General features: G+C 44.7%; 1 protein-coding gene across 1 annotated transcript; it reads left to right on the top strand.

Annotated features, from left to right (window-relative positions):
* Positions 1 to 1,108: 1,108 nt before the first annotated feature.
* On the top strand, positions 1,109 to 9,859 carry LOC144147347 (sulfiredoxin-1-like). The gene is made up of 2 exons (XM_077679463.1): positions 1,109 to 1,419; positions 8,757 to 9,859. Exons 1-2 carry the CDS (start codon positions 1,144 to 1,146, stop codon positions 8,964 to 8,966), a joined length of 486 nt encoding a protein of 161 aa, XP_077535589.1. The 5' UTR covers positions 1,109 to 1,143; the 3' UTR covers positions 8,967 to 9,859.
* Positions 9,860 to 23,326: the final 13,467 nt, after the last annotated feature.

Genomic DNA, 23,326 nt, shown 5'->3' on the forward strand with positions numbered 1-23,326 from the left:
TCCAAAAACAGGATACAACTTTGCACATAAAGGAAAGAAATACGGTCAGCTAGAATAACAAAAAAAAGTGAACACGGAGTAGCATAATGTCCAGCCAGAAATGCGCCAAACGAAGCCCCCGCTGCGAATGTTTTTTTTCTGAATTAAAAGGACCACTTGGGTAATAAGGCTGTGCGTGCTGGGCACAATTCATAGCAAAGAGTGAGGCAAATTATTACCAAAGTAGGGCTCTGTTTTTACTTTGTTCCATTGGCGTACGCAGGATTTAATTTCGTAGGTGGGGGAGCCCAACAAAACAAATCCAGAAAGACGAATTGTAATGGAGGGGAAATAATTGACAAATAATCTAAACAATGGATAAATTGAAAATTAAAATACTACGAGATGGCGTAAGTGTACTGTACGTGACCTTACGATTATTTTTTTATTTTTATTTTTTTTCCAGGGTACTGCAAAATGGGGGATTGTCGGAGTGAGAGCAGACACCGGAGCCGCGTAAGCTTAGAGTGTACTCAAGAAAAAAAAAAATAAAACAAACGTCCGCAATTTTATGATGAGATGAGTAAATGACCTCGTTCATTCCCCCTCCTTCTCCTTCATGAGCTTGAAACTTTAGAGCCCCTAGCGTACGCCAGTGCTTTGCTTCGTAAGTTTCCACACCACTCCCAGAGATATGCTCCCATCCAACTCCAACTGATCGCCTAACGTGATGCTGCAAGATAGCGGCACTTACGATGCTTGGAGAGAAATTTTCAAGTACCATTCGTTTTGTACACTAAATCATCAAGCTGTATTTAGTTTATAAGAGTTAATCACATTGCTTTAACTGTCCCCAGTGCACGTGCCTGTTTGCCGAGCGCCGCTTAGCAGACGAATTTGTAGCAGAGCTGGCAGCGCTGCCTCGCAGCGGCGCTACGAACGGATGAATTGTCCCATAGAATTGTAAATTTCCTACTTTTGGCCTGTCGTTTTGACAACTTGCAAATGATATTTTTTCTTGCTTATAACCTTTACCCACAGTGAAAAATGTGTGGCAAGTTGCTTTAAAAACAAGTCGTTCGTTGCATGTTCATTAATATCTGCCAAGCATAGCCAGCATAGCAGTGGTCATCGTAATCGCCATCGCCGCCAAGGCTTTTCAAAATGGCGGACTCCTCCGATGTGATGGCAGAAAGCGTTGATGCGTCCGGTAAAACTGTTTTATACCTTGATTTCAACTCATTTGTGGCTGCGGCTGGGCAAGGGAATATGCAAAATGTTGTCATCGTAAACAACGCTGCTGGGAATGCAAATATTTCCAGCGTGCATGGTGCTTGCATTACGAAAGTGCACGACGTGCCTCTGGAGGATATAACACGTCCGCTGGCTGTGGGGCATTACGACGAAGACAAGGTACGGAGCATTGCCGAGATGCTTCAGGTAGGTCGTCAGTTCTTTTGGTCATTTTACGAGCACTTCCACACTAATGCGGGGGGAATCATCTTTGCGCAGTACGCGTCACGGGGTGGTCGCCGGTGGTAAATACCGTTTATAATCAGAGCGCCAGAAGAAGGTTAAACAATCGCTTTTAATTGTTGATTCCTTATCTTATCATTCGTCTGTTCGCTTATTAAGTGTATAATTTGTACCAAGGAGATCTTGCGCTCAAACTTTGATACGTTACGAATCTGCGGCATGGGCACGTAGCGCTTTATAGAACCTGTGTTCTGCCGTCTTTTCTAGAAAAGCCACGGAGTTAGTAAAAATGTCCATAATTAAAAATAAGTGAGATGCCTGTCATCCCTGTGCAGTTTAAGTTTGGTCAGAGTTGTAAGAACAGTTCGAGGTCCTGTGACCTAAAAGCGAACATGCCGGTTGTGGTCACAAGAGCGTGTAGCTGTCCCCTACTACTCGCCTAGCAGACTGCCCTGTGCTGTACTCGCATCTGCTGCCGGTCAGGAGTAGATGTAGTTTCATCGTTTTTTTTTTTCTGTGTCTGTTTAGCGAGCCCTTTCTCTTTAATATTTGTGTTTGGCTAACGCTTTCGTTATACCGTGTCTAAGCAGGGTAAAGCTAGTTGAAAACAAGGACCTAGATGAGCAAATACTTGCAACCAGATGAGACTTGTGTACGCTGTAACAAAGATGTTGAAATGATTGAACATGTGATGGCTTAAAGAATCTATTCAGCCTAAAATGTAGAGAACGCCCACCTTCCCGAAGCACTGGGTTTTTTACTGGTGTGTGATGGAGTCCAGCAAGAGGGTCTTTGGAAAAGCAGCAGTTTTTTTTTTTAATAGAAAGGCATTTTCAACAAAATATTCAGGACGTATTTATGTTATTCTACATTCCCCTTTGTGCCGTTCTTGTCAGAAAAGCATTTAAAGAAGCTCTGCAAACCCACTTTTAGCTTTCGTGATTTGCAACGTCGCTAGTCATAGTAAAGTTTACCTGGTAATACCCATTTTCATGCTTCTGTCGTTTCCTGCTTTATTGAACACCTGCTGCTCACTGAAAATTATGTTGTATTCTCTGCATTCATATCTACTGCAACAGGGATGGTTATTTCTATACTTTCACAACCTTTTAAATCTTTTGTCTACGTAAATTACATTTTTGGACAAATTATCGTGACGCATTAGCTACCAAGCTCATCACGACCAACCTTCTTTTAGTACTGTCTGTGCGTGCGTGCGTGCCCTCGTTATGTGGTCATCGCAAGACATTGAGCTAGGTTTTTTAGTTGGTAAGGTGGCAGGGCTATATAAATAAGGACTTGTACAAAGCAAAGAACCCAGTGTGAATCATTCTTTAAATGTGAATGTGATTGGTGGCTGCAGGCACATGCAAACACGCAGATAAAAAAAAGCATATATGGGTAGGCGGCCCATGTGGTGATGTAGCTAGCATGGGGATTGGCAAAAAAAAGCATGCTGCTCCAGCCAGGTGTCAAGCAGCTTTATGGCAGGGGTGAGTGGGGCCTTCAGACCCAAACAATGGTTTCAAACTGCACCCGTGAGTTCCTCATATGTGCTGGGCTTAGGGGCTGGCAGCTAGATGTGTGCAGGGGCCAGATTCTCAAAAATGATGGGTGTCACTTTGAAACCGGCGCAAGGGAATAGCGTGCGGTAACGCTTTGCGTAACGGTAACACTTAGCATAGCGGGTACCGTCTGCTAACGCTACGGCGGCGGGTGGGACTGGCATGCAAATGCATGTATTCTTCAGTTCCGGAGTCGTGTGAAGTGAGAAACTGTGGAAATCTCATGGGGCACCCCAAGGAGGACCATGACACAAAACAACGGGGGTCCGTAATTTTGCACGTTGAGAGTAGCATCACTTTGCTTTAGTCACTGAGCCCCGTGGGCTAGTTTCGGTATAAGTGCAGCTAACGTATGCACCTTTCATTGCCTACACGTATGAAACTGTCTACAAATCTGGTCGTTTGCGCCAGGATGCAGACTGTCTTTCTCATCGCCCTGTATACGCTCCTGATCACCAGAACGAAGATGATTTTTATAACTTTTTTTCTATTTCCGGCCTGCTGAGCATTCGCGAAGAGCAACGTCAGGATGATGGTTTACAGGCCATTATGGAGTGCCTAGATGCTACCTCACCCCCCATCTGTCAGAGCGCTTGTTCGTTTTTCGCGACGGTGTCCTCTACCGCCGGAACATGCGACCTGATGGCCCAGAACTCCTCCTAATGGTCCCTCGACATCTCCACGCTGCTGGGTCATTCCATGCCAAATGTCCCAGCCGTAAAATCGACCATCACGGATTTGCTCAGTAAAAATTGTGGGTCATCCTCGCATGTCCCACAATGCTCCCTGAAAGTGTTTTTGTCCAAAAAAATTTTGTTCTTTTTCTAGCGGCCCTTTTACCTCCAGGGTTTAAAGCAAACTTACGCCTGTGAAAAAATTCATGAAAAAGTAACTGCTCTTGCAATGGCCACAATTTTTTGTGAACATCATGTTGAGGCCCTGGGCTGCTCTATGACGCATTTTTAAAATATTTTTCCTTTTTTTTGCTGTGATTACGCCATTCAGAAAATACACAACGTCGAGCATTTTCAAACATTTTTAGCAAATATGAGCACATTCTCTCAGCCAATGAAGCATTTGTACCTGTATCTCAGTATTGTGGAAAATCGATAAAAACTATATTTACACTGAAAAAAAGGTGAAATGTGCGAGAAAACGTTTGTCAAACTTGGAAAAATCTCCTTTCTGGCCCATGTTCACCTTGAAATTGCGCATTGTTGTGCTCGTAGTAAAAATATCAAATACAAGCCATTCACTAGCACAAATGATCGCAGTTGATTTCAGAAAGTTTAATCAGAACAGTTTTTGGTTTAGCAGAGAAAAAAAAATTTTCAATTTGTACAGCGACACTACTTCACCCTGTTGTTCCACAGAGCGTCTTCTCTGCACGGCATGCACCTGCCTGCATGAAAGAGGCGCGAGCCAGCGGGTTCGCCCTACAAGAATACCTTTCGCCGCAATGGTAGTTCGTAGAGTCAGTACAGGAAAAAGGAATATTTCGCGTGTTAGTGGGAAAAGTACAACGTGGAGCTAGCGGTGGTGCGCCCATTCCATGAGTACGGGTAACTCAACGACTAGCTGGACATGGACATGCATAAAGAAGCAGGGTATGTTATACGTGGCATCTTTTAAGTGTGCCGAAAATTACGAAATAAACAGCGGTGGAGTCATCTAGTTAAACGGATTTATTTGTATGCTTTAGCGGGAATTGCATAACCTGATGCTTTAATGCACATCTGATATCCAGCCGTTGAGTTGCCCGTACTCATGGAATGGGCGCACCACCGCTAGCTCCACGTTGTACTTTTCCCACTAACACGCGAAATATTCCTTTTTCCTGTACTGACGCTAGAAATACCATTGCGGCGAAAGGTATTCTTGTAGGGCGAACCCGCTGGCTCGCGCCTTTTTCATGCAGGCAGGTGCATGCCATGCAGAGAAGACGCTCTGTGGAACAACGTGGTGAAGTAGTGTCGCTGTACAAATTGAAAATTTTTTTTCTCTGCTAAAACAAAAACTGTTCTGATTAAACTTTCTGAAATAAACTGCGATCATTTTTGCTAGTGAATGGCTTGTATTTGATATTTTTACTACGAGCACAACTATGCGCAATGTCAAGGTGAATATGGGCCAGAAAGGAGATTTTTCCAAGTTTGACAAACGTTTTCTCGCACATTTCACCTTTTTTCGTTGTAAATATAGTTTTCACCAATTTTTCACAATGCTGAGATACAGGTACAAATGCTTCATTGGCTGAGAGAATGTGCTCGTATTTGCTAAAAATGTTTGAAAATGCTCGACGTTGTGTATTTTCTGAATGGCTTAATCACAGCAAAAAAAAGGAAAAATATTTTAAAAATGCCGCATAGAGTAGCCCAGGGTCTCAACATGATGTTCACAAAAAATGGTGGCTATTGTAGCAGAAATTATTTTTTCATGTATTTTTTCACAGACGTAAGTTTGTTTTAAACCCTGGAGGTAAAATGGCCGCTAGAAAAAGGACAAAATTTTTTTGGGCAAAAACACTTTCAGGGAGCATTGTGGGCCATGCGAGGATGACCCACAATTTTTACTGAGCAAATCCGGGATGGTCAATTTTACGGCTGGGACGTTTGGCATGGAATGACCCTGCTGTTCTTTAAAGGAGCCATGAAGACAAAACACAAGTTTGTGTTATTCGAAAGATTTCGTGTTTTATAGTGCCCCCAGCGTTTGTCCGAATGCAAACGATGCTTTCTTCACTGAGAAATTAGTTTAAGTCAAAATTTTAATTTTCCCGCTAAATCGTGCGTTTTTGTGGTCTGCAATGACATCACAGGGTCGTGTTTACCGTTAGTGAACCTAGATAGCGCCACCACACCGTGGCAAGCCGTTTTCTACCTTTGGTTTGTTTGTGAACGTATTTGTACCTGGCTTGTTCTGTTCATGGAGACAATCGTTTCATGAAACATGGTGCTCGCTCGACAAATACGGTCACGTAAGACATCGTCGCTTGCGTCAATCGTCCAGTGTCATCTGAAACAACCCCAAAACTCCGCAGTCCTGTGCAGCTAAACCAAGCATAGTGTGCACAGTACCAACAGCAGTACGCATCGGTACTTCTATGTTTACGTGTGCTTTCGTAACTTCGACTGTTTGTCCCACTATTCTTAGGGCTTTAAAAAGAATGTGCCCTAAATTTAAGTGCAAATAGCTCGTTCGGCAAGCTTATAAGCTCTGCCTAATTTGCGTTTGCTTTTGCCGCCCTCCGCCAATCGCAGAGCTGTCTCGTATGACATCATGGGTTCTGTTGCTGGAAATGAGCTAGTGGGTCGCATGGCCATTCCATTTTTTCCTAATTATGTAGCTTATTTGAGCAAAGTTTACGTTAAAAGTGGTGTCAGTATGATTCTAACGAGGCAATCTTTTGAATGAACCAAACTTGTGTTTTCTCTTCATGGCTCCTTTAACAGCTCCACAATATGCCAACAGCTGGGCTCCTTGGGGTCACTCATACGTACGATCGTGTCCGTCGCCGGTTCTTTTGGCCTGGCCTGTATCGTTCCGTACGGCATTACGGGACAGCGGGTGAACTCTGCCGATGGCATAAATAGCCCACCACGCGCCATTGGGCCAGCTGCAGCCACTCAACATTCCAGCCGAACCGTTTTACCGTGTTGGTCTTGACGTACTCGTACTTTTTCGTGAGTCTCTGACGGAAAACCGGTGAATCGCCATAGCTTCAACAAGCTGTGCAACCGATTTCGCAGATTTCTTGCTTCATGACCTCATCCTTCATCATGGTGCCCCTCGCCAACTGCTAACAGACCGTGGACGCACATTCCCATCCAAAGTCGTCGCCGATATTCTTCGCCTCTGTTCGCACCATAAGCTAACAACCGCATATCATCCTCAAAAAACGGACTCACTGAGCATCTTTACCGTACCCTGGCTGATATGCTGTATTTCTACGTGTCTGTGGATCATGGCGACTGGGATATTGTTCTGCCGTATGTTATCTTCGCCTACAACTCTTCTCGACACGACACGGCCGGCTATTCTCCTTTTAGATGCGAAGCATCTCATGCTTGGGGCTGTGTCCCTCCTTCCCTCGTCGTTGTCCGCCGTCCGCACTTTACTGTGCATGCGCGTCTTTTCAGCCCCGTCAGCGTTTGGGCTGACGTCAGCACAGTCCACTATAAAAAGAAATAGCTAGGCGGCGCCCGGTTTCGATCCCACAACTCTCTGGCCGCAACGGGAGGTATGTGGCCCTCTTCCCACTGCGCTACAAACCGAGACGGGAGCATGTGCTACGAACGTGCCTTGTGTCCTTCACTCATTCAAACTACGTCAAGAAGCAACTGATACAACGAAGGCATGCGAAGCTGAACGTCAACGGAAACAACGAACTGAAAACTAATGGGAACTTCAGTCGACCCCATGGCTGCTTCGCATACTACTCAGGGTTCCCCTACGAGAAGATGGTGTAGTTTTTACCTTTTGTTCATTCATGAGCCTACTCTACCGCTCGACACCCTGGTCCCATCTGCGCCTTCATTTTTGGATACTTCCAAGTACGCACGAGGGGCCATAGCGCAGGCTGATCTGGCACGCCAGATTGCCTGTGCCCATCTATCTGTATCGCAGTCGCACCAAATGTGCACCTGCGACAACCGGCACCGCCCCGTTCGCTTTGCTGTGGGTTCTCTGGTGCTTCTTTGAACTCCGTCCCGCCATGTGGGTTTGTGCGAAAAACTCCTGCCCCAGTACTCTGGGCCCTACCGTGTGCTGTGTGAAGTCATTTCCCCTGTTGCTGCACCCACCTTAAGTCGCGTTGCACGCACTGACATCAGGAACGTTACACCACTTAAGCCGTACGACTCATGGCACCCTGCGCCTTCATAGCCGAAGCCGAGATGGCGCTTGCTCCGCCTGGGGGGTTGTGCAACGGTGTGTATGGTCAATACCCACAAATAGGACAATCTGCGGGAGCCGAGGCAAAGAGGAGAAAGAGGAGACTTTTTTTTTGGAGGGCAATTTCAGCTGTGCCAATGCCTACTGTCGCGGTGCATCTTCTTCTGTAAATATTGTAAATATACCTTCTCGCATCTTCTGCCACATATTCTTCTTCCTTCTTGTAACACTGTTGCTAGTTTTGCGTCCACATTATCTGAACACCCATATTTATGTTGTCATATAGCAAGGAAGGAGGCTGTAGCCAACTTATGTTGTTGGGGTAGATGGTAATCTAGTTTTTTTATTGATCTCTCATTAAATATTTAAAGCTGCTCCACTTTCCAAAACTTTTTGAAGCTGTTTAGAGCAATGTGTGCCTTTGGCAGTCAAAGCGGGCAAATTGCATCCATCAGGCCTTGTTATCTGTTACATTGGCAATTGTTCACACAACTCCTGAATACCATATTCTTGTGGAACTTGTCTACAGGGATAATGCTTTTTTGAGTATTTATGACTGGATGTTGTCTTTTCTGCAGCTGTTTCTGCGGAACTTTTCATATTTATTTTCTATCGTCACTTGGTCATACAACAGTTTCTGTAGCCTGTCTGGCAATTCTGCAGCTATGTGTGATAAATCAGCTGTAACTTTGCTGCTTTTTCAGTTGAGCCCCTGGTGTGGTACCCGCCCTGTTCTACTAGAACAAACTTGCAGTGCAGAAATGGAAGTTGTGGAGATTGTGTGTGTGGCAGCTATTTTTGGAATGCTGGTTTCATGTTTTTATTATTATCTTTTTAATGCAGAACCCAAACACAAAAGACCAAGTGCCGCCTGTTGACCTGCTGTGGATCAAAGGCAGTGAAGGAGGCAACTACTACTACTCTTTTGGAGGAAACCACAGATTTGAGGCCCACTTCAGGCTAGGCTGTGCAACCATTCGTGCGAAGCTTCTGCAGACAACGCCCAAAGCTCTAGCTTGCTACATGGGAGGCTCTGTGCCTGACCTCAAGTGATAGTGGCAGTGGCACTGTGTAGCTGCTTTGATTGACTTTGAAGCAGTGCATAGCCACTTTTGTTGACCTTGAATTGTGCACGCCACCTTCTGTTATGGTTTCCATAAACTTTGGATAGGGCCTAATATGGTTACTATTCTCACCACGCTTCCATCTGTACATATGCATGATGTCATACTAACAAAGGGGCAGTCATCTTTTTGGGGCTTCATTTGGGTATCGAAAATATTATCTATTAAAAGGATATGGTACTACTGCATGTACGGTAGGCCCTAGGCACTCCCGCTCACATTTGTACATGAAAAGGACCAGGAAGACTTTGCGGAGGGAAAATGTGCTACTTTGCATTGCTACTGGCAGCATTCAGATGTGAAAAGGGCCAGGAGAATGATCCAGGGTCAGGGCCACGATCATTCTGTCTTGCACTTGTGCATGAGCAGACCAGAAAAAAAATTCAAGGATAAATGTGCTGCATTGTAACATTCCTGCCGGCAGTAGCATATGAAAAAGAAGAGGAGGAAAACTTTGCTTGGGGGAAGTGTGCTACCTCGTAAAACTAATATTGGCATGGCATATGGAAAGGGCGATGAAACCTTTGCAGGGGGGAAATGTACTTTGTATTGCTCTTGTCAATTTTTATGTATGAAAAAGGCCAAGAACACTTCATAAGGGCAAGTGTGTTAGAGTTTATTACTGGGACTGGGATTTGCCTATGCAAAAGGCTATCCAGGGAAACATTAAGGTGTGCTACATTGCATTGTTCTTGTTGGCATTCATGTGCGCAAAGGGCCAGCAAAACTTCAAGACCAGAATGTGCCCTGCTATATTGCCCTGGTTGCCATTTGTGTGGGAAAGGGAGAAAACTTAATAAAAGAGAAATTTCCTACATTGTATTTCGCCTCTTTGTCTCCAGTTTTTTAGTCAACTGCAGGTACTAAGGTTTCCATTTTAACGTGAAACATTCTCACACTACTTGTTTGGCACTTTTGTGTCGGTGTGCATGCATGTATGGGGTCCTCGTTGGAACAGTTGGGACCGAACTCTAAAAACATTTTGCTTTCTCTGGTTTCAAACCGTGGACCCCTTGATTATCAAGCGTGTCACATAAGCAGGATGCTATCTGTATGCAGAGTTAAAGGTAACAGCTGTGTGTTGCCATAAACACCGGTGTTGCTTGGACATACACTTGTGGCGAATGCATAATGTTACATAACTCATTATTAAATGATCTTCAAATAAACTTGAAATTATTAACTGCGAACACCATGCACAAACAATTTGCTCAACAGCTTCGCTGTTAAAAAGCGGGGGAAGGATACTACATCTGCATCCAGAATTTGACATCTACACCAAGGATGGCAGACAAGTCATTAGACCAAGCCTGCATTAGATTGACCACGTCTTCAGTGGGGACGTCTAAAACTTTCGAAGCACCAGACCTGGTATAGAGCCTGCTAGTATAACTACCATGAGCTAACCGTCTTGTTCATAGGAAATTTATCTGAAGCAGAGCCAAGCTCGCGAATCTGACTAAACGATGCAAAATAACAAATGAGCTCTGACGTTTCACGTTTCAGCCACAATGCCTAGCAGCAATTTCACTTAATTTTTAAATGAAGCTTCTATGGCTAAGATCTGAGATTTTATGGTTACCGCGCGCGCAGCCAAAAGCGTGTGGGAAAGCCAGTTTAGAAAGTTCAAGCTTATCCTCAAAGTAAACGCTTATCGCCGGTGGCGTCGCTACGGAAACTCTTCCCAAAAAAGTGAGCGTGAACGAGCCAACAACAAAAACAAATGCATATGGCCCCTCGCGCCTGAGCTGACTCCGTGAATGTATGATGTAGTGTGCACCTGATAGGGCGACGAAGCGCACGGCTTTGAAAAACGAACGTTCTGGTGTGCGGGCTGTTAGAATGCGGTCACCGCCAAAGTCGCCCGCTATTCAAAACAGGATTTGGACCTCAAAGCCAAACTAAACTAGTTCATCGTTCTTATGTCCAACACTGTTTTGTTTTATCGTCTTTGACTCCTTCTAGATAAGAAAGCCCGTAACTGGGCACTGCCTCATGTTGAAAACCAGCACTGAAAGATCAGGGAATAGGGGAGGCCGGTAAAAGGGATGCACGGGAAGGATAATCCCTCACGGAAGAGTGAAAAGTTCCGGATAAAGAAGGGCGTGATACCTCCAAAACTGTCAGAAGTCAGAGTTGTGAGTAGATGAGAATTGAGATGAGTAAATGAGAACAATATTTTTTTGTTCAGTGAGTCTGAAGAACACCTAAAAAACGATTCCAGGCCTACACAAGGAAGTAAGATAAATATGAAAAATTTGAAAGTACGCTAGTTTGGATGTTTAGTTGCAAAAAAACAAGTGAAAAGTGGCGCTTGGGAGTTCTAAATGTTATTTAGCCTCTCCAGTGATGGTACATGTTACAAGAAGAACTAACAGATGGCGTCACGTATCCAAGCCAAGTGCATGGACGGCAGGCCCCAACCCACGGTGTAAGAGCCCCAACCACATTCTTACAACGTGGCATCAACCAGCCCACCGGCGGGAACACCCACTGTACTCACTGTCTCTTTCTAAACTTTAATAAACCCAGCCAACCAGCCATTATAACCAAAGTCCAGTGTTCAACACGCGAACCCACAACGAAACCATAAAAACGTCAAATGACTGGGATGATAGTTTCCATCGACCATCCACATACTTGCTAGCTCCCACGGCAAGTACATAAAACAAGCCGATGGTGTCAAAGCAGGACTAAAAGGTGCATGCTGAATAACAAACCATTGATCAGATGAAGATGAAGAGAGATGAAGAGAGCAGGGGCGACTGCCAGTCATCGGGCTGGACCACCAAGATACCTATTGACATTCCTGGACAACGCATACACAAGTCTGAGTTTTCTTGCAGAAGATTATTGAGCGCATTTCTTTGTTTATGTGGTGCTGGAGTACAAAATTTTGGTTCGAAATACAGGGTCAGTTTCCCCATATGGTGGGCAGCAAAACCACGCTGCCCTGCCAATATAAATATTGACCCCACCCTGCTTAACTGGATTTCTCGTTTTCCTGCATGGTGGTTGAAATTACTTATTGGTAAAACTAATGACACTGACTCGCCCTTCTTTCCAATTCATTCAGCATGCCTCCGAACTTGGCTTTAAGGCCACTCCAGAAAACTGGCCTTCGACAGACACGCGCGCCTGGTCGGCGATAACCAAAGAATAAAAAGCGCGCCGATGCCGACCACAAGCGAAAAACAACGTACTTAAGAAACCCAATTGAAATGTTAAGAAACCCAATGCCCAAGAAACCCAATTGAAATGTTTACACAGCCAGGACAGAAAAGCGGTATAGATTAGATATATCTTATTTGGCTTCTCTGCAGAGCTTCGGTGTCATGCGGAAAGATTTGGTTTTTGGCTTTTCTACAGACTTGATGTCGTGCGGAAGTGTCTCTATTAGTATGTATGTATGTACGTATGCATGTATGTATGTATGCATGCATGTATGTATGTATGTATACATGTATGCATGTATGTATGTACGTATGTATGTATGTATTGATAATCAGGAAGAGAGGTTCACCAGCACGCGTAAATTGTCTCGCCACCTGCTGGTGTTGGGGAGTTGGGATGGGGAGGAAAGAGTACATAGGAATAGGGGGATAGGAGAGAAGGTTAACATAGAACAAATATGAAACACAGAGGAAGGTTAAGTAACACATGGGGAAAAAATTTAAACAATTGTGAAAAGTAGGAATACATGAAGAGACGCACTAAACATATAAACTAAACGTGAAGGTACAGAACACAATGGTGTAACACACATGTAAAAAACACACACACACACACGCACGCAGAAGCACGCATAGCTGCATCAACAGACGCAAAAGAAAGGTTCGTTTGGCTTTCCTGCACAGCTATGATGTCACGCAAAAAAGTTTATTTGGCTTTTGTGCGGAGCTTTCATGTAAAACACACACACACACACACACACACACACACGCACGCACGCACACACACACACACACGCACGCACGCACACACACGCACACACACACACACACACACACACACACACGCACGCGCGCACGCACGCACACACACACGCACACACACACACGCACGCACGCACACACACACGCACGCGCGCGCGCGCGCACGCACGCACAAGCACACGCACAGCTGCATCAACAGACGCAAAAGAAAGGTTCGTTTGGCTTTCCTGCACAGCTATGATGTCACGCAAAAAAGTTTATTTGGCTTTTGTGCGGAGCTGCAGGCCTTGGCATTTTGTGTGAAAATCGAACTGCACAGTAGGGATTGCTCAGAGAGAGAGAGAGAGAGAGAGAGAGAGAGAGAGAGAGAGAGAGAGAGAGAGAGAGAGAGAGAGAGAGAGAGAGAGGGAGGGAGGGAGGGAGGGAGGGAGGGAGGGAGGGCTCGTGATTAGAGGAAAAAGCCGAGATGTTTGCCGGAATTTTGACACCGACATGATACTCGGCGGGGGAAGGGGGAAAGGGGAAAAGAAAAGGCCCGATAGATTACAGGGCAGAAGAAAGAAAAGAAAAAAAAAGAGAAATACAACAAAAAGATGACGTTCAGTTGGAGAAAGCAGGGATACTCGTAAGGCGAAAGCCTTAAGTGCCCCATTTTGCGATAAAGCGGCTTGCTGTCCGCTACAGAAAATGGTAGCTGCAAAAATGTCGGAATTTGTAGTTTATACGTGAATAAATTTTATTAAAGTAAAAATATTTGTTTGAAAAGCCAATTGAGTGCGATGCCATTGGTGATCGAATGGGAGTCGAACCCGGGTCTTCTGAATGAGAGCCGAGTGCCTCCTACCACGCTACGTCGGCACGTTGCCAGCGGGGGAACTGTTGGGATTACGTTTATTTCATCCATAGCCTCGGTGCTGAGTGGGTGAAGAGCGAGTTGGGGTGACATCCAGGAAGCTAAGCTAACATCCAGGATATAGCCCAGTCAGGCACGGTGGGCAGGACCATGGATCCACCGATGGTAGTGTGCACTTGCCGCAAATCCAGGCCCGCCATCATAGCAGTACCAGAACATATTTATAACAAACGGCAAAGGTGTGCTGGAGTCGTAGCAAAGGAGCAAGTGGGAATTTCGCAGGTCTGTCGCAGTCCTCTTTCCATCAGTTTGTGCGGGCCGGAATGGAGTCTAGGCAACCTGTTTGAGACAATAGATGAGCCGGGTGGTGTCCGTGCGAACAAATATAGTAGAAAACGGTAGATGAGATGAAACTGCACACTGCAGGCGTCGGGAATAGCCTGCAACAGGATCGGGTACTGTCGCAGAGGCGTAGGAAATACGGCCTAGTAAGCTTGGGTGAGTACTATACGGTTGGTTGACGCCGTGCCTCCACATGATACTGTGCTTGTGGCGCCGGTGTATAAGACGCATACTCTGTAGTGCGTAACCGGTGATTTGGGAGGGAAGAGGTATATGCACTGTGCCCTCATCAGCCCGCCTTCTGTGCAGATGGCTTGTCTTGTTTGCGGCATTCCTCGTACACCCCCATGTCGGAAAGGTATCCTGAGTTTCCGGAGGAGCCAAGATAGCCGGGCTGAAATGTTCGTGCCGTGAAACGAAAGCGAAGAAAGGAGCCGCAAACACGATGTTTTATCCCCGCAGCGCTAGATGTGCCACCTGCCAGCTGATCGCGCTAAAATACGGTGAACATCCGCGACATCGCAGTCGCAGTAATATATGTAGAAACATTACTCAAAAGCACTTCACCCGATGAACTATAAGGATCGGCACGTAAGCGGCCTTAAATGTCCCTGCCCATTTTTTTTTTTTTTTTTTTTTTGCATAGCCACGAGGGTTTTGGCAGAAAATAATCACTGGCAGTTAATAATCATGATTGTGCTAGCTTTCCCAGACGGACTGAACAGTGCTTCTTCGTGTAAAATGAGAAGGGCAACCGCGAAACGCTTATTGAGGCCCACATGCTGTCATTGATACTGAAGCAGAACTCTGTTAAGTACAGTCATTTTATTTCATCAATGAAGACGTGCAGCTTCTAGCTGTACCGCAACTTTCACGAACATCATTGAAGACGTTCATACCAATACACATGCCCTCGGCTCTGCTTCCTGAACAAAGTCAAGTACAATGTGAACATCAAGTAGGACGTGCACCATTCCCACAGAATTGTAGAATTATGTGCGTCTCCTCACAAGGTTGAAGTTACGTCGAAATTGGTAGAAGGTCACTGGGCAATTTATAAAGCCTGCTGGCCTGCTAGCGTAATCGCCTGCCTTGTAAAAAATTAAGAGGGCCTTGAATGCTCGTCTGAAGCGTGCTTCCATAGGCGACCGTCATTTACAGCTGCCGCTGAGGCATATATTTCATAATCAATCGTAGTTGAGACAGCAACGGGAGCACAGACGTGACCAGTGGTGCGTTTGTGTGCTTTCACTACTATCGCCATGATCCTTTTTCCAGTTGCGCCGCTTCCTTCTTTCTGCTACTATGACTGGGCCATGGGCCATGTCGGGAGAGGGGGTATGTAGCTTGATTTCATATTGTTGGGGGTCTGAGTTATTGGCTTCAAAAGGGGTTCATTGTAGTCTTCGGTGATCCGCAGGGGAAATGTACGGCCCGAGGTGCTTAGTAGGCCGTATCGAGCTCGTTGAACGTGTGAGACTACTTTCTAATGCTAAATCAGCTATAGCGAGTAGAGTGTGGTTGTCGAGAAAGTATGGGTCGTCAGGGCTGTTAGGATCGGAGGTGAGGAGCCGGAAGTTTCTATATCGCATGAATTTAGGGAAGTACCAAGTGAGGTGTACCAAGCGAGATCTGCCGGTGTGAATAGCTGACAATAGGGACATTTGGGTGTCATTGTGGGGTTGTACCACTTGCGGACAGTTTCAGGTGCGTAAGAGGCATTAGCGAATAATTTGTTAATGAATACTTCAGCGGACCGGTAGAGCGGTGCAAGGGGTGTACAATGGTCGGTCGGTGTTAGTTGTTGCAGTCGTAGCTCCTTGGATTTCATAGCAAGCGCCAAGCACACGTGCAGCAAGTTAAAATAATTATTGAACGAGACGTTTATATGGGCAAAGCATTACTCAACTCTGGTGGAAATCTCTATATTTATCAACACTGTCGATCAAAAAGAAAACATTAGGCATATTTGAGGCAAGACATCAATACATCGGTGATATTTGCATTGTTCTCTTAATTGAAGTTACAAGGCTGCTTGATTTTTGTGATCGCAAATAAAAACACGCCTGAAAAAAAAATTGGGGCAGCTTGCACTAGTGGTGCAAGGAGAAGCAACGTACCTAGAGGTAGACCTAGCTTCTTCCGGTTTTGCCAAGTTTTGCTAGGCTTTGTTAAGTTTTGTTAGGTTTTGCGATGTTCTTGCTAGGCACAGTTAAGTGTTGAGGGGTGAGGCCTAGTTTAGCCTTATTTTCCAAGGCGTTCCGGTCGGTCCCCCACACTGACAGCCGATCCCAGGGGGGGAAAGAAGCTAGGTCGACCACCAGCTCCGCTGTTTCTCCAGCCTTACACCACTAGTGCAAGCTACGCCGTTTTTTTTAACAGCCGAGCTGTTTAACCTCTTGGTAGCGCCGTCAATGAACAGAAAAAATGCCAAGAAAAATGGCGAACGCACGTGAGCGTGCGTCTCATGATGTTCCTTGTAACATGGCGCGCACCCAAGTGGGGGATTGACCAGGAATCGGGCATAAGGAGGGCTAATGTGCCCGCTACACGAAACTGTAAATCAGAAACTTAAGCATTTGAATGAGGAAAGACCATATAATCACAAGCGAGGACTGGTTGCGCCGCCGATGAACAGAAACGCGCGCGCCACCTAACGTCTGCCCCTGACGTCACAAGCCACACAAACAATGCCGAGGCTTCGCTAGTTGGTACCGCCGTCAAGCGGATCTCCCTCTTTAAAGTGCGATCGGCTCGGCCTGCTAGCTGTGTGGGATTCTTCTTCCTTCTAAGCTACCTTATTCCTGGCTTCCTTCTAAGAAGAAGTAGTAGTACAGGCCTTCAACGGCGAGACAGCACTCGATGAAGGCTTTGCGGCGGCGGACGATGATACGAGGACTGAAGAGGGCACTATACAAATAAAGTATATACTTTGCGTTTGATCTGGTCATGTGCTGGCGAGTGCCATATATGTATATACACAGGGTAAATGGTTCTGAGTGACTTATGTGGCGTTCGTCGAGTTAGGTTAGTGAGACGAACCACGGCCGCTCGATGGAAACAAGGTAGTTTCCATCGAGCGGCCGTAGACGAACACAGCTCTGCTGTGACATCAGGCTTGCACCATTTTGCAAGCTGGCGTAGGTTTATTTTTGAGTTTTAGTAGCACAAGAAAGACTATCACCTTTAAAATGATATGGCAAGGGGTGCGCATACGCATATGCCCCTTGTGCTCACACTCGAGCAAGCGCGAAAGCCGGCTTCACTGTTATAATGCACTATCTTCGGTGGTGCACCCTTTACAGGTGGCGCAGTTCTTTCTTGATATTTCTTTTGCTAATGCCAATGAACCGAGCTCAAGCTTAGACAGCTCTTAAAACGTTTTGACCTTAAAATACAGAAAGCGCTCGCAGCGTCCCTTCGTTTCAGTGTTCTAAATTCAAAAGTAACAAGAGGTTCCAGTAGATGGCGCGAGCAGTTGAACACGGCAAAACTGAATTTGCGTGAACGAGAATATCTGCTGGCGTTGAGAAGTTCTATGAAGCTTAGCCTTGCGATTAGGGAACTCCAGGTGGCTTTGCTCTGTTAATATAATCGTTCGCGACGTTTAGTCAGTGAAGGTGGGTTAAGGTGTGTTTTTTTTTTTTTTTTTTTGCTGGTGTGTGTGTTTCTGCTTCGAACGGGCCGGTGCTCGTTTTGACCGTTGCATTGGTGACTATAAATAGGCCCTCTTTCTCCACGAGGGGACAGTGCATCCTGGGCCACTGTGGAGGACGTTTCTCTGTTCGTTCGAGTTCTCATGTTGTAAGCAAGCCAGTGTGCTGCTATTTGTATCATCGCTGTTCTTTACTCAGCGATGACTTGGCAGAAACTTGGAGGCTCACTAAGAGGGTTCGACTTAAATTGAGGACGACTCAGCGAGCAATGGAACGGACGATGATGGGTGTAACATTAAGGGACAAGAAGAGAGCGGAGTGGGTCAGGGAACAAACACGCGTTAAGGACATATTAGTAGAAATGAAGAAGAAGAAATTGACGTGGGCAGGGCATGTAATGCGAAGGCAAGATAACCGTTGGTCATTAAGGGTGACATAGTGGATCCCTAGAGAAGGCAAGCGTGGCAGGGGGCGGCAGAAAGTTAGATGGGCAGATGAGATCAAGAAGTTTGCGGGGATAAATTGGTCGCAGTTAGCACAGGACCGGAATAATTATAGATTAATGGGAGAGGCCTTTGACCTGCAGTGGGCGTAGATAGGCTGGTGATGATGATGATGTTCTTTACTATTCAAGTTAAGTTTTGCTGCGCTCTTCATCTTTGGAACGGAGACAACTCCCTTGGAAGCCGCTCGCCCACCACGCTACCTCGACATGACGGAGGTCGGTACTTGTACGCCTTCGCTCATGTAACACCGTGCGCATACATACATTTGAAAACAGAATTGCAATAGGTGAGCTAAATAAGCGTACTGAGTCGCTTGAGAAGTGCATGCTTCAGTTGGACGACATGAAAGCTGCAGTTATCAATTGCAGAAAGAGGTGTGAGGACACAAGCGCTTCAATGAGGGTTGTACTCGAAAAGATTGATGATATAGAAAATAGAAGTCGACGTTGTAATCTCATTTTTATGGTGTACCTGACACGCAGGCCTTCGAGCCACCCGCTGAATCTGAAAAACAAGTAATAAAGGTTGTGACAAAACTCGGGGTCGGCCCTGTACAAATAGAAAGAGCCCACAGACTCGGAAAGTATCGCGTAAGGAAAATACACCCACTAATTGCTAACTTTGCATTTTTCAAACAGAAACATGACGTCTTAATATATGCGAAGAAACTTAAAGGGAGTAAAATTTGTATCTCGGAGGATTTCTCGGAAACGGTGCGCAGGAAGCGGAAAATTCTTTGGAATTTGCGCAGAACCACAGAATTGACGGGTCAACTGCCAAGTTAAGATATGACGTGCTGCACTTAAACGACGTAAAATACGTCTACGATGAAAGTCTAAAACAGGTTGTCGAAAAAAGCTGATGTAGAAAGAATGCCGCTTCAAGCATATCGTTTCTTGTTGTGAACTGCCGAAGTATCAAAAATAAAACTGAATATTTTCACGCTCTGCTTTCTTTAACGCAGCCTACTGTTGTTCTCGGCACGGAATCGTGGCTAGATAGCAGTATTTGTGATAACGAGGTGTTTTCCAGAGATTACACGTGCTACCGTAAATATAGAAATAACCACGGAGGAGGAATATTCATACTAGTGCATAAAACCATTCGTTATTGCCATATCGACATTGATGTTGGTCAATGCGAGTCCGTATGGTGTCAAATCAAATTATCAAATGGGAAGACACTATCTGTTTGCTCTTTTTATCGACCACCGGGTAGCGCAAGAGCAGTATTGACCGAGTTTTATAATGTATTAGGTTCGATTGAGGCAGACCATCTCATTAAAAGGGGGGGGGGGGGTCCAGTTTACCTGAGATTAACTGGAAAAACCATGAAGGAACCAACGTTCACTTGTATTCGGCCGCAGGAGAAGACATAATAGATTTGCTACAAAACTTTGCGCTAATCCAAATGGTGATGGAGCCGACAAGGGAGGGAAACGTTTTAGATTTGTCACTGACTACTCAACCGGCTTGGGTGGAGTCTACGTTGACCGTACCTGGGATTAGCGATCATAAAGCTGTTCTTTGTGAAATGACAGTGACCTATGAAAAAGTTCCGCTAGCCAACTGTAGGAAAATGTTTAACTATGCAAGAGCAAATATAGAGGGTATAAATTTAGCTTTACACACCTGTTTTTCCGATTTTCAAGCGCTTTCCGAAACACTGAAAATGAACGACCTATGGTTAATTTTTAAGTTCAAGATGCTACAGATACGGGATCACAGTCTGCACGACGTGGCAGAAGTAAACCGTGGTTTAACGGTGTAATTCGCTCGATTTATAATACAAGACGTAAGATTTACAAAAATATAGAAAGAAACCCACGCCATTATCTTATGCTAAGTTGCACGCTGTTAATAAGCTTTTGAAAGCAGAAATTCGTAAAGGAAGCAGATATTCTTTGACTCCTTTCTCTCAAGATTAAAGAAAAACCCTAAGGAGTTTTGGCGTTACATAAAAGGGAATGGTAAAGATAATATCAGTATTCCCTCACTTAAACATACCGGAGTATTGGTGGTAGACGACCTTGAAAAGTCAAATTGCTTTAATGATTTTTTTTAGCTCTGTATTCTCACCTTGCTCAGCTCTTATCATCTTATCCGGTCCAGCGGTGAGGGACATTACTGACATGTAGGAAATCCGAATAGATGAGCACGGAATAACTGTCCTTCTTCAAGGATTGAAGGAACAAAAGACTGAAGGTCCTGATGGATTACCCAGCAAGATGCTAAAGTTGTGTGAACAATCGGTTTCACCTTTCTTGGCTGTATTGTTTACAAAAAAATTGGCCACATGTTCTCTACCAGATGACTGGAAGATGGCTGGCGTTGTCCCGATTCACAAATCGGGTCCACGTAATTTGGTTGTTAACTATAGGCCAATTTCCTTGAAGAGAATTGTTTGTAAAACACTAGAGCATATTTTGTACACAAACATAATGAAGCATTTAGAGTCCCATTCATTGCTCAATTCTAATCAGCAGGGCTTTCGCCAGGGTGTGTCTTGCGTAACTCAATTAACGGAATTTCTTCATGAAGTGAGCGAAACTGTTGACAGCCACTCTGTTATAGATTGTGTGTTTATAGACTTCAAAAAAGCCTTCGACTTGGTTTGTCACGCGTTGCTTGTGCACAAATTGCGGTCTTTGAATATAAATGAACAAGTTGTTAATTGTATTGAAGAATACCTAAATTTAAGGTCTCAATTTGTAACTATAAATGGGTCACAGTCGAATATCGTTGGTGTCACATCAGGTGTCCCGCAGGGGTCCGTCCTAGGGCCTCTGCTGTTTTTGATCTATATAAATGACATAACGGAAAACATTGGCTCCTCTATGCGTTTATTCACAGACGACTGTGTAGTGTATCGAGAAGTGAAAGATGTCGAGGACAGCCGCGCGTTACAACGTGATTTGACAACATTCAGCTGTGGTGCCACAAGTGGCACATGACATTAAACCTAAAAAAAAAAAACTGTACATATGTGTTTTACGAAAAAAAGAAATGCCTTGAAAAGTGTTTACGCTATAGACGGGTACTCGTTGCAAACTGTTAGTGAATTTAAGTATCTAGTTGTTTCCCTTACTCCGACACTGTGCTGGCATGTGCATGTAGATTTTATAACTTCAAAAGCCTGTCGTATGTTGACATTTCTGCGTAGAAACACCAAAGAGTTCCCCCTAAGTTCACGAGAGCTGTTATATAAAACCTTCGCCAGAACGGTATTGGAATATGCATGCACTGTGTGGGACCCGCCAACAGCAATGGATAAAGCAAAATTAGTAAAAGTACAGAACCTAGCAGCTCGTTATGTTTCTGGAAATTACGCGAGACTTCAATGTATGACGAATTTAAAAGAGTTCTTGGGGTGGGAATTGCTAGAACTACGAAGGAAAAAGTTGCGGTTAAAGTTACTTCATAATATTTACTAAAGTCAAGTTAGGATACCCCGCGAGAAGTACTTACTTTCACCACACTACATATCGCAGCAACATGACATCAACCATAAAGTACGTGAATATCGCAGCAAAACTGAGTTGTTTAAGTCATTTTTCTTTCCCAAGACTATCCGGGAATGGAACGCCCTGCCTTCTAAAACAGTCACTATTGTTGATAATGAAGCGTTTGTGAAGGCTTTGTGAAAATGTGTGCGCGCAGGTGTTAGTGTAAATTGGACGTTGTTACTCTGTTCTTGCTTGCATTGTAATTTTTCATGTATGTACCCCTCCACTGTAATGCCAGTAATGGCGATGTGGATAAACGAATAAACGAATAAATAAATACATACATTTGTCATAACATTGTAAAGATTTAGCATGTGTCCTCCTTTTGCAAATATGAAACAAACAAAAACTATTTTGCACAGGCCCGTGCACCGCCCATCAATTTACGAAGCCGTATTTTGCTTATGCCAGAACTTTGTGAGTACCCGCCTGTTGTTTTCCTTGTCTCATTTTCAGGCAGTCCATTTTTAAATCACGACACGAGTCACCTTTCCCAATAATGTATATGTTTTTTACTCTCCATAACCGTAAGCTTAAAATTAGCCAGATCTTAATCCCTCGAAGTGGACCTGAAGATCAAAAAAGAAATAAAGATCGCGTAACTGAACCTCACCCATCGAGTCGGGCCAAACACGAATATTTTTTTACAACATGCACATTGTTTAACGCATGTGAGCAGGGTGCGTTCCAAAATTTTATTAAATAGCATTTTGAAAAAAAAAAAAAAAAGCCGAGCCATAATTCCTGGACAACCTCGTGTTAGAAAGGTCCAATTAGTTTTCGAAATAATGATGTTTATTATGCCTGCTGTTTTCACCATTACGCAACACAACGCCGGGGGGGCTTCGACTGGCCCGTAATACTGGTCACCAACTTTCGGCTGTTCGCGTTGCATGTGCTCTCTTTGCGCTACGACTGCAACGTCGGTCGGAAATTAAAGAAACGAAAAGCACACCAATCTTTTATCTGTGTTTTTCTAGACAACCTCAAAGGTTGATTGTCAGTACAAACACGAGGTTCGTTCGACAGCCATAGCGCAGTTCTCCGGGAACCTTCTCCGGGAACCTTCTCCGGGAACACACAATATAAACAAAAAAAATAATGAAGAGAGCAGCAGTGACAGAAAATTTCTGCTCACTGTGAGGTAAGCGTCCAAGAGGGTTGGTTCACTGTAACACCGCTAGTCATGTTGCACTAACCTAACTGGCCTGTTGACTGCACTGGGTGCGCCAAGATGTTCATTCGCAACTTCAATTACGATGACAGCCTTAATTAACTAATACGGCGGCGTTATTCACCAAGCTTTTCTTCAAGGTCGTGAAAATTTGACTAAACTATGGCTTCACTTCAGATATGCCAGTTGGAATATTTGTATTTATATATGTACGCTCATAAAAATTGAGGAACTTAATCTTGACTTCAGAATGCAACAAAATATTGTAAGCTCCTGTAATGAATGAGGGAGCAGTGAGGTGCTGTTAGCTTTTCAAGG

Source organism: Haemaphysalis longicornis, unplaced genomic scaffold, assembly GCF_048455015.1.
Source record: "Haemaphysalis longicornis isolate Haplotype H1 unplaced genomic scaffold, Haemaphysalis longicornis Haplotype H1 scaffold_1, whole genome shotgun sequence".
Lineage (NCBI taxonomy): Eukaryota > Metazoa > Arthropoda > Arachnida > Ixodida > Ixodidae > Haemaphysalis > Haemaphysalis longicornis.

Coding starts and splice junctions, on each gene's coding strand:
- LOC144147347 (XM_077679463.1), top strand. CDS start 1,144: ATGGCGGACTCCTCCGATGTGATGGCAGAAAGCGTTGATGCGTCCGGT. Junction 1,420..8,756: donor GCATTGCCGAGATGCTTCAG/GTAGGTCGTCAG, acceptor TTTTTAATGCAG/AACCCAAACACAAAAGACCA.